The following is a 10,421-nucleotide window of genomic DNA, read 5'->3' on the forward strand; positions in this document are numbered from 1 at the left end:
CACGAGCAGGTAGTCAAGATGCTGCTCGACAAAGACGCCGACGTCAACGCGCAGGGTGGAGGGTGCGGCAACGCACTGCAGGCAGCTTCAGCTGGAGGCCACGAGCAGGTAGTCAAGATGCTGCTGGACAAAGGCGCCGACGTCAACGCACAGGGTGGATACTATGGCAACGCACTCCAGGCAGCTTCATACGGAGGCCACGAGCAGGTAGTCAAGATACTGCTCGACAAAGGTGCCGAGGTCAACGCGCAGGGTGGAGGGCACGGCAACGCACTCCAGGCAGCTTCAGCTAGAGGCCATGAGCAGGTAGTCAAGATGCTGCTTAATGCAGGTGCTCATTAACACCAGGAAGACAATTTTGTATCAGGGCCTGAGTAGCTTTGCTCAGGCAGTAAGTATTCTGAGTTAACGTAGAACATGACACGGGGCACGGGAGAACAAGCCTGTGCATGCAGCGGTAGATGCTCCTAGAAAGCCGTCAGCATGCGCCACATCTATTTTAAGAGCTATACAATGTAGGTATAGCGCTGAATTCATTACAGTAAAATACTGGCAACCCACAGGTGCGCTAATGCAGGCTCATGCATGCCAAGATACAATGGTGCGACCCGCCAGCTCGGTCTTGTTGGCAGGGATCATCTACTCAGCACTACGGCGCTCCCGGCATGCACGCTCCTACGTTCAAGTGATCTCTAGAGCTTAGGAGAATGATCTCCTTTAGTCGCACTTTCTCTCTAGCCCTCCGATACCTTAAAAAACTCCTGAATTGACGAGCAGACAGGGGGGTATTGCCAAAGGGTCGTTTGACGGCGTTGACGGAACGATCAACAGCATAACCAACGCTGCAGAGATTCTGGTCGGAGCCTGCTGGCCTAGAGGATAAATAGTTCTGTTGATATCGCGTTTGGTCGAAAGCTCTATAGATTTGTAAATGAAGGGCTCCGAAGGTCCGAACTGCTGACCTGTCTCGGGACATAGTGTGTCTCTTCACTTAGGGACGCACCTTACAATTTCTTCTACAGACACCTCCTGCTACACCGTGCGTCCCGGCACGTAGGGATGGACGTTAACCTCCCTCCCTACGGAGTATGTCCGACGGACCAGGAACACAGCTGCAAAGGAAAACTTCGAACGTAGCGCAGCAGAAAACTCAATTCAGCAGGGCGCACCACCACAGCAGCAGCGCCTCACATGACAGAGCACCTGCACTCGAAAACACACTCGCAAACATACGCGCTAGCCAATCAGATCTAGGCTCTCTAATTGTGTACTAGATAGGGTACATACATCCTGGCAAGCACCGATAAGTTACAAACAGGAGGTGGTCGGCGACAGATGATCTGTTCTAGTAATGTTGTTGCGACACTGCACTTCCAAATACGCGCCTTCACCGTCCACAGCAAGCTGTTCCGGGTTACCCAGGCCTCCAGATATTACAAACAGATCTACAGACGTTCCATCGGTTCCCGAGCACTGCCTGTTTCGCCATGAGTGAGAATGTAGATCAGTGACAATGAACACTCACCATTCCAGACCTGCGACTCCATTGGGTACGCTATCAGGTATCTTGAGGGTTGCTACCTGATCTCCAGCACAATTGCTTGGCTTGACGATGGTCGAAATTGACAAGAATGTGTCGTTGGAGAAGCTCATAGTCGCCCGACACGTTGCGTTCCGAAAATTGGTAAGCCTACAACATTGTAAGAACTTTTCAGGTAGGCGATGGCGGTGGATCATACTGGTAGTGGAGCTCGTGCCCAGCTTTCACTTGGTTGACTGGACTGAAAAGTACTGGCAAAGTATAGTCAAAAGGGACTATCTGAGCTGTTCCCAATGCAATAAATACGGAAAAAACCTTCATTGCGTGCATGGCTGGCTTAAAGAGAGAGCGAAACGTGTCACATCAGAACTCGGCAGTCCAGTCGACTTTTATGTTGCACCAGCTTCCAGTGTCCCGTTATTTGTTTGAAGGTTTACTGTACCATGTTTAACGCATATATGGTCTCTTGGCTCGGTATACTGTGTCCTGCACTTCGGTACGGATAAATTAAAACAAAAAAGACCTGAGCCTCTTCGCTGTCGATCCAGCATGTACCCTAGTTATCCCTGCTTCAGACGTTACAGTGATCTTGCTGTTCAATTTGCTGTCCCAGAACGACACGTTGTAAAGCACATATTAGATTGTACAGAAAACGAAGAAAATCTTAGGTTTAGAGCAGCGGGGAATATACTGTCTGCTCGAGTGAGGAGCCTTGCTAGTCTGATGTCGCGCCACAGAATCCAAGTGGAATCGATCAACTCCAACGAGTTAGGTATTACTCTATTTCTACCTCCACCGCCATGTCCTGCGCCGAAATCGAAGTTGTTTGCCACTTATAAGCGCACACACTTCACACCAAGCCTAGCTCTGATCAGAGAAGAGGGGACACCTCAAGGATTACAAAAGACCAAGCCCAGAAACGATGAGTTCCTAGATGACCGAGACTGGATAACAATGTATGAGTACCTTCCAAGCGAGAAGAGGAGGGCTTTATATATAGTTTCTGATGATGAGAAAGCAAGCATGAAGAGGTTCATCTGAGCTGGGTGTCGCAAACTGGAACTTCGAAAGATGGCTATCATTTATGTTTTCAGTATTACCGATGCGCAGTCAACCAATGAAGGACTTACGGCGGGGGCTAGTCTACACAGAAGGATCACTGTTTCCTATGAATGTGACCGTGAGGTCTTTTGGAGCAATGCATGAGGTGTAAGCGCTTGCTATTCTAGATACCAAACAGATTGAGCAAACGATAAAGGTGCAAAAGGGACAACTCCACCAACGCATCTCGAGCCCCCACCACACGCTTGCAACTCACCATGCTCCCGGGTCGTGATACGCGTCTCCCTATCTTTGTGCGGAAGCTCGACCAATGATATCCTACATTCAGAACCCCACTTGTTGAATCCGAACTGCAGATCAGTATAGCCGCGGCATCTCAAAACGCTATGATCACCTGTTTGGCCTTATTGGGCTAGCGTTAGATCTGCGAGACAAAATTGACTAACCTCCCCCCCTGCGTAGCGAGAAACCCGGTGTGCCGAGAAATGGGTTATTTTCATGCTTTCAAAAACGCTGCATCAATTTTGATAGTATGATAATCTCATTGCCACATTAGAATAACAAAACCCTTTTGTTGTGCTTAGTTGAAGGGGACGTTGTGTACGAAAATCTGCAATCCCTGCGATCTCATTGGTTGTTCTCGGCACACAGGGTTTCTCGCCATGTAGGGAGGGACGTTACACACTTGTTATTGATCCCTGCAAAAGTGGGGACAGGAGGCACAGTCAAGTTCAGACGTGATGATCGATGCTATGCTATGTTACGCCGCGCAATAGCGTGAATCCTTCACGCCACTATCACATGAAACCCACATATCACTGATTGGATAGTTTCTACATGAACCAAGACGTGATATTGATGCGTAAATTTAGTCAAAATACAACGCAGTGCGCCCCCATCATTGCCCAGCGTGATCACTCAAGCGTTTCTCCATGTGTATGCCTTACTTTTCGCTCTTCGTAATCTGTATCCTAGTTTCCGTCTGCGGCGTTCTCTCTTCAGATAGTTTGTATGTTGGTGGAGTCTAAGCATCAACGTCAGTATGAACGAAATGACAGGGCTGCGACGTATAACCTTCTCCTGAAGGCTGCGCAACTCGGTGGTTGTTGCCTCTAACTCTTGCACCAGCTTGATATGCTCCATTCTGTGTTCGTCAAGCGCGGCGTAGGTTGTTTTGCAAGTTTCCTGCCACTGAACGATAATCTGCGAAAGCCTCCAAATTTCGGCCTCTAGTTCACCGCAACGGGTCTGCTCCGAGAACACCTGAGTGCGGGTCTGATTATGGTTCCAAATCTCCCATTCGAGGATCTGGGATAGCTGCAGGTACAAGTTGGGTTGAGAGCAGGTGACATGCGAGACGCTGTTTGGCGATGGCAACATGGCAGGCCAGGTTGGACTGCGCGCGAGTTCTACAGAGTCGACGGCTTGGTTATCACTGAGATGATTTTGTCGACGGCGCCAAAGGAGGGACGGTAAGGTGACTTCTGGAGCAGACATTTTGTGGGGAGTGGAACGTATGTACGATGATTAGAAGCTAGACACGCCTCTAGGAATCACTTTATGCTCTGCACTTGGGTCTAATCCTAGATTAAAATGCTGTTGTCCGTATTCAGCCGCTCGTAGGCCCACGTTGTGGAAACTGTGGCGCAGAAAGGTGCTTCCAGGCTGCAGGATCCTGTAATCACCATCCTTCTCAATTTAGTCCTCCTGAACGAAAGACCTCAAGCGGGCTGCTGTCCGTAAGGGCAGCACTACAATGGCCTCCAAAGCAACAGAGAAAACCTTTGAACGCCACCCTAGACCCCAGGCACCCACCTTGGGCATAGTGCCCACCAAGGCGGCACTTCTTGGAAGGTCCATCCAAAAGAAGAAGGAAGTCTTTACAGATCCGTGGAAAACACTGTCTCTGCAAGGAGAGCTGGTACAGGGTAAATCGAAATGGTACCTGTGCTTACATGAAGGACTTATGGCAATCGTGAAAAGTGTAGAGATAGAGTCTGGCCGGCGAGAGCTCGAGAAGATCAAGAAATTGTCTAATCACCCGCATGTCGCGACAATCAATCAAGTATTCGAGTCTGAGAAGTCGATGTTCTTCAGGTTTGAGTACTCTAGATTCACTCTAGAGGAAGTTCTCAATGTACATTTGTGCCTTGACGAATGTCATATTCGGATCATTGCCAGTTCGGTACGCTCAAACTCCTTAGAGCATGGTGACTCGCTAAACTACCATGCAGATATTTCTCGCCATCAAGCACATAGCTGCTTCTGGCATTGTACACAATGCCATATCCACTGCTACAATACGATTCTGTAGCAACGGCAAGCCCCTTCTCTGTGTGTTTGTTAATAATTCAGCTCTGACGCCTTCCTGACACCTTCCAGCAAATTTTGAGGACTGTACATGGATAACGACCGAGATCACTTCGAACATCGACCTTGCCAACCTCGGAGTAAGCATTCTAGAATGCATGAACGGCAAACCAAGCAAAGACCTGCGTAGCCCCGCACAAGTACGTCGCAAGCGAGAATCAAACAAGATGTTTGGTTTGAGCAACGGAGAAAGTTGGAGTGGCCACAAGCTCCTTGTAGACTTCCTCGAAAACATGTTCAACGATAGTGCGCCCTCAATCGTCAAGCTTGAGAAGCCGGTAAACACAGTTCTCTGTTGCCTGTAGACCGATCACTGCTGACGAATGCTAGCATCCCTATGTGACACAGCAACCAGGGTACAGTGCACTTACCCCGTTTCTGGAGCTAGTGTCTCTTGAATGTCACGCTCTTTGGCGCCGAGCGGCGGTTAAGCAAGTTGGCGGCACGGATTGAACTAGTCATAATTAGAATCAGATTATGTGGTGTTGGGCGGCTATTGAACGCTTTGGTATATTACGAGTCCAACTAGCCTTCACTAACAATCAACCATCCTCACTCTCTTAACTCTTCTTCCTACTTCTGCCAATGTCGTTTGTCAACAAGCTAGACCCCAGTTCAGCTGCATTCATACCTGACCCTAACGTCCATTCTGAGGCTGTTACCGACTATATGGGTTTCTTCACAGACTTCTCAGCTAGCTTTCCTGACATAGGAATGAACGTCGACCCTTGCGTTCCAGAGCCGTGTCCTCAAAAACAAGACAACTTCCCATCTGCGCATCCCGCAGGCCAAAGGCAGCATGATCCTTCAGCCTTCGGCACGCCCGGCATTACGCTAGAGAAGGTCCAGATGGATATGTATATCGCAATCAACTCGTTCATACAACTTCAGAACGAGTATCAAGCCAAATTGGGGTGTGTAGAAAGGTGAGATACCTCGTGAAATGAAAAGATGCGCCAGAGCTGATCTCGACATAGAGAACTTGCAAAGAACGTGGAAGAAGCGTCCAACTTACGACAAGATGTGAATGTACTGTCGAACTGGGCCAAGGCTGTGCTTGATCATTTCCAACAGGAGGGAACCACAAAGGATGCCAAGGTGGTGTCGCAAGATCAGAATTCTGTGCTTTGAGTACGGATGGGGGAATGTCAGCTGGAACCTGTGTTTCCTGTTTTGTGTTTCGATGAGAGTTATACTTTTTAGACCCCCGGAACAACTCTTCAAGCCCACAGCACTCTCAATCCAATGTCTTCTCATCAGAACTCTCGTCGCGTTTATTTTACAAGACCAGTGATCCATTCAAGCTCCAGGAAGCCCACACGGCTCGAAATTCTTTACATGAATCTGTTCGAGCACCATGTCGAGCGATGCAGGTTGTGTGAGCCCTTGAAATTCGGACTAGTACCATTCCATTGTCGTCGTGGTCGCGTTCTCGAAGGATTCATCCTAGAGAGTTTTTCAATGAACACTTACGGCAAAGTTTTCAGTGTGCTCGAGGAGTGGGGTCGCCCAGTTCAGGTGGAAATCGCAACCGGTTACTGCACGGTCCTGGCACTTCTTCGGGAGATAGATCGTCCACAGCGCGTGCATGAATCGTCACGTTGTCCAAGCATACTACGTACAAGGTAGTCCAAACTCGGCAAAAATCCGCAGACTCCGCCGAAATTGTACGAAGTGGCACAGTCGCCTAGCGCGTAGCCTAGCAACGCCAATCACCGCTCAATACCACGCACGCAATAACATAGAATGATCGAAGATGGATTTCAAAGCACCAGCTAGCTGGGTTCGAGATGGTGGAATTGATAAGCTTCAATGCCTTAGGAGTTGCGAAGCTGCAGTAGAGTAGAAGCACATGCTAGGTCTTCGGAAATGTCCATTCTTTGTTTGTGCTTCAGTTCCAAAATTTTGCCTTTCTGACGTTGGTTCTCGATCAGGAGACCAGCCTGCATATATCTCATCCGCACACGGTCGCGTTTGTATCTCTCCAGTTGGATGAACATCCTTCTCATTTCCTGAGAGTGACACAGTTGGAGTTCGATATTGGTCTCCACCAGTCGCGCTTGAGCGGTGGTATGTGCGATTTGGTCTTTTGTAGCCTGAGTGGCGACGTCTCGTAGGCACTCTGCGAGCTCGTTGCAAGTGTCGCATCTATTTTGCTAGAATTCTCATTAGCGATGGACATAAGAAGGCTCAGGTATGCCCTACATTAACCATCTCTGTGTAAATTTGATTGGACGTGGTACTTTAAGTGAGCGCAACATGACTGAAGGACTTGACCGGGTCGTCCCAAGGTTTTGTACTAGGAGCAGTCCAAGGTTTAAGCGCCAAGCATTGTTGAGCTTCTCAATACAGCCAAACTTGAACAAATACTGGAAACCGTAGTCAGATTAATTCTATTTACGACTTAAATTAAAAATACACACACTCTCAAGCATCAGCGCTTAACAGCCCCGCCACAACGTGTTTCGTGAGGTTGGAAATTACTAGCGCGAAAGTCGATGTCGTAAAGGCTACGCCTCACAGCTTGCCTTGCGCGGAGCTCAAACCGGGGAGTCCCGCAAGCTATTGGCCTTGATTAGCATGCCTTTCTTGTGAAAAGAGTCAACTCACCTGATACCAGCATATTACCAGCTTCAGCCCTCCATTCCTCTTTGAGTAACCACAATAGATCAACTTCACCTGAAGTAGACGTCATTCTCCTCCTGGGAACCTCGAGACGCGGTATTGGCCCTTCCGAAGACCCTTCCGCCTCGTTGGGATAATAGAGATATATGAGAAGAATTTCCCGCCGGTCCATATCATGTAATTCGCAGAGAAATTCTTTCGCCCATTGAAGATCATCTGGATCATCTTAGATACGTCACAAACAAGATATCTCATACTCACCCCGGGTCTCCAGCAGCCAAAGTATGGTTAATCTCCTAACTCGTGCTGTTTGTCTATCGTGCGCCAGTAGTAGATGTCGCGCGGTATCCAGATGTGAAGCAATTCCAATCCCACTTGACATGAGAAGGACCTTGTCATACTTGGCCATTGCATGCGCCTCATTACCTCCGTAAGGTCCATCGATGATTACTCTGCTTAGAGGATTTGCGAATTGCAGTTTTTGCGTGAATCCGCTACGCACTTGCACCAACAGCACGATTGTTCTCAATCTTGCTTGCTCGTCTTCGACCGCCCAAGCAATCATGAATGGATGAGACTCAAATAGTCCTAATCCTAAGCTGCGGAGCCCTGGAAGGGTCAGATAGACATACTGTCCCGGTTTTACTGTCCAAGACTTTTTGATATCAAGCCGGACCTGGATCACCGGCTTCTGAAGGCCAGGTCCTGGGTAGCGGATGACTGATATCCGTGACAAGGGACCCGAACCATAGTTTCTCCGCACGGTACATATAACCCATAGTGTTTTCTGCACGAGTAACATGCTAGCAGCTACTGTAAGACATGACAGCAAGTATGCGTCGAGTCGGCTGATGTGCAGCCATACGAGTATTAACATGGCGATGGAAAATAGAAGGTGTGTTTGGAGGAATAGCTCGTACATCATGCGCCGGATGAAAACCACAGATAGCAGCGCTATCAAGCTTGAGAGGGCAAGGAGCTGCTTGGTGTTAGGACCTATCCAGCTTTGAATGTACACAAACGTACAGAAAGATTCAGGGCTGACGGTGTCGATTGAGAGTGCATGAACTCTAGGGTTCCATGAATGATTCCCTCTGCCGCGGCAATGCGGCCTAACCACCGATGTAGTAAACAATAATCAGTGTGTGAGAAACGGAAAATTTTGTCGACTAGTATGTTTGTCCTCCCGCCTAGATAGAGAAATACCATATTGATCAAGCTCAATCGTGCCAAACGAAAAGAAAATTCGTCCTGGTCCTGAACAGCAAGAACAGATGCAATGACATTACCTGATAAAAGGAAAATAATGAGTATCGCGGATAACACGGTAACGTCGGAGCTTCCATTGGGTCTCGAAAACAAGAGCGTGTACACCACCCACTTCGAGAAGGTGGAAAAAATACGCTCACGCGCCTTTGCAGTTAAGAAATGGGACAATCTCCAGCAAAGCAAAAGTACAATTGTAGAAATGTACGTAAGAGCGTATACTAACGGAGCTTGCATGTTTTTGTTTGCGACTGAGAGAGACAGTGCGGTGCACTGTGTAGCAGGATAGGATGTATAACTGTGAAGCAGCAACCTGGGCATCTCCTCCAGTCTGTGAACGGAATTAATTTGTCATGATCCCGGACTCTGTTTCCAAATTCCGCACAGGTCACTTGGCCCATCCGAACAGTCGGGATTCTCGGTACACTGCAACCGATAAGCGCCGTACATATTTTAAGCGCTTGCGCACGCACACCTAGCCTAAATGCGCCCGCAGATTCATCATGTGATCTTCGTTACCTGAGCCTTAATTTATGTAGCTTCCCGGAGGTTGAAAACTGCAGCCAGTCTTTCTCCTCGTTCCCTTCACCATATTCCGTTTTCCATCAGCATAATTCTTCACTATGGCATCAAGGATGCCACCGCCCAAGAACCTCGGACGCTCTTTTGACACTCGATACAACGGAATCTTCAAGAAGAGTACTGATTTTTGCGAGATGTTCCCAGATGCTCGTGTCCTTATCGTCATCAAAAAGCCTGGAATTCAACCTCTTGTATTCTCATCAGAACAGCACGGGCTGGGATGGCCTTCTGCTATCGAAGAATACGTATGAATCTCTAAATGGCTTTGCTTCAAACACTGAACAAAGACAGATCAAAACGAGTGAAGCAATCGTCAAACGCCCCGCTCATTACCAGAGTCTCAACGAAGGCATCTCGAAAGGCCGGGCTATGTTAGTACGGTCATCTTTATCGCCTTCGCCGCCCGAAAGGAATACTACAAAAAGGACCCTAGATTGGATAGAAGCCTGTGAGGACGATAGTACCCTTGATGGTTCTATGTCAACCTCTCCGCTTCCTGCATCTAAAAGACGGGCCTTGGATTACACCTCGCCGCGATCTAATCGAAATGCTAGTCCGTTTCCGACTTTCATACTGCCATCAGAGTCCAGGCCTGCTTCCGAGCGGTCAACATGTGACGCAGTGTAGATATCTTGCAAAACTACATACAACATAGAATCCACAACATTTTTCTTTGACTACGCCTTTTTATTGCTAGTGATTTGCTTTGATAATTGTCATGAGTCCAATGCAACACAAATTTTTGGACCGGTGTTCCTGGAGATACTACAGTTGGCTAATGCGTCAGTGAGCGTCTGCACGAGACTATCTTAATTTTGCACTTTCGCCGTGCCAGTTCCTGAGAGCCTCGCTGGTTGGTCACGGGAGAAACACTCTCCTCTGACGGAACGATGCATTTTCATCCTCAGGACTAGATTCGCTGTCACTGGCGCCTAGTCTCAAAGCAGCCTTGGAGGTTGTCCCATCCGCCGAAGAA

General features: G+C 48.4%; 7 protein-coding genes across 7 annotated transcripts in view; 4 read left to right on the plus strand and 3 right to left on the minus strand.

Moving 5' to 3' along the window:
- BU25DRAFT_87515 (uncharacterized protein) overlaps positions 1-534 on the plus strand; it is a 4,144-nt gene extending 3,610 nt beyond the window's left edge. The window contains exon 6 of the mRNA XM_033712194.1: positions 55-534. Coding sequence (XP_033567200.1) covers positions 55-293 — 239 coding nt within the window. The 3' untranslated portion in view covers positions 294-534. The remainder of the gene's footprint in view (positions 1-54) is intronic.
- A 1-nt stretch (position 535) lies between these two features.
- BU25DRAFT_87516 (uncharacterized protein) lies at positions 536-1,156 on the minus strand. Its single transcript, XM_033712195.1, has one exon. The coding sequence runs from the start codon at positions 974-976 to the stop codon at positions 650-652; it is 327 nt and encodes a 108-aa protein (XP_033567201.1). The 5' UTR covers positions 977-1,156; the 3' UTR covers positions 536-649.
- Positions 1,157-3,500: 2,344 nt separating this feature from the next.
- On the minus strand, positions 3,501-4,256 carry BU25DRAFT_406285 (uncharacterized protein). Its single transcript, XM_033705236.1, has one exon. The coding sequence runs from the start codon at positions 4,097-4,099 to the stop codon at positions 3,521-3,523; it is 579 nt and encodes a 192-aa protein (XP_033567202.1). The 5' UTR covers positions 4,100-4,256; the 3' UTR covers positions 3,501-3,520.
- A 102-nt stretch (positions 4,257-4,358) lies between these two features.
- On the plus strand, positions 4,359-5,519 carry BU25DRAFT_471187 (uncharacterized protein; the record flags this gene model as incomplete). Its single annotated transcript, XM_033710810.1, has 3 exons — positions 4,359-4,812; positions 4,985-5,250; positions 5,303-5,519. The coding sequence occupies 3 exons, from the start codon at positions 4,359-4,361 to the stop codon at positions 5,423-5,425; spliced, it is 843 nt and encodes a 280-aa protein (XP_033567203.1). The 3' UTR covers positions 5,426-5,519.
- Positions 5,520-5,538: 19 nt separating this feature from the next.
- Positions 5,539-6,103, plus strand: BU25DRAFT_444974 (uncharacterized protein; the record flags this gene model as incomplete). The annotated part of the gene is made up of 2 exons (XM_033709416.1): positions 5,539-5,898; positions 5,950-6,103. The coding sequence occupies exons 1-2, from the start codon at positions 5,558-5,560 to the stop codon at positions 6,101-6,103; spliced, it is 495 nt and encodes a 164-aa protein (XP_033567204.1). The 5' UTR covers positions 5,539-5,557.
- Positions 6,104-7,358: 1,255 nt separating this feature from the next.
- Positions 7,359-9,142, minus strand: BU25DRAFT_87617 (uncharacterized protein). Its single transcript, XM_033712196.1, has 4 exons — positions 8,624-9,142; positions 7,859-8,576; positions 7,583-7,813; positions 7,359-7,534 (listed from the first exon to the last, which is right to left on the minus strand). Exons 1-4 carry the CDS (start codon positions 9,098-9,100, stop codon positions 7,407-7,409), a joined length of 1,554 nt encoding a protein of 517 aa, XP_033567205.1. The 5' UTR covers positions 9,101-9,142; the 3' UTR covers positions 7,359-7,406.
- Positions 9,143-9,362: 220 nt separating this feature from the next.
- On the plus strand, positions 9,363-10,108 carry BU25DRAFT_406286 (uncharacterized protein). The gene is made up of 2 exons (XM_033705237.1): positions 9,363-9,690; positions 9,737-10,108. Exons 1-2 carry the CDS (start codon positions 9,487-9,489, stop codon positions 10,070-10,072), a joined length of 540 nt encoding a protein of 179 aa, XP_033567206.1. The 5' UTR covers positions 9,363-9,486; the 3' UTR covers positions 10,073-10,108.
- Positions 10,109-10,421: the final 313 nt, after the last annotated feature.

Source organism: Macroventuria anomochaeta (assembly GCF_010093625.1).
Source record: "Macroventuria anomochaeta strain CBS 525.71 unplaced genomic scaffold BU25scaffold_2, whole genome shotgun sequence".
NCBI lineage: Eukaryota > Fungi > Ascomycota > Dothideomycetes > Pleosporales > Didymellaceae > Macroventuria > Macroventuria anomochaeta.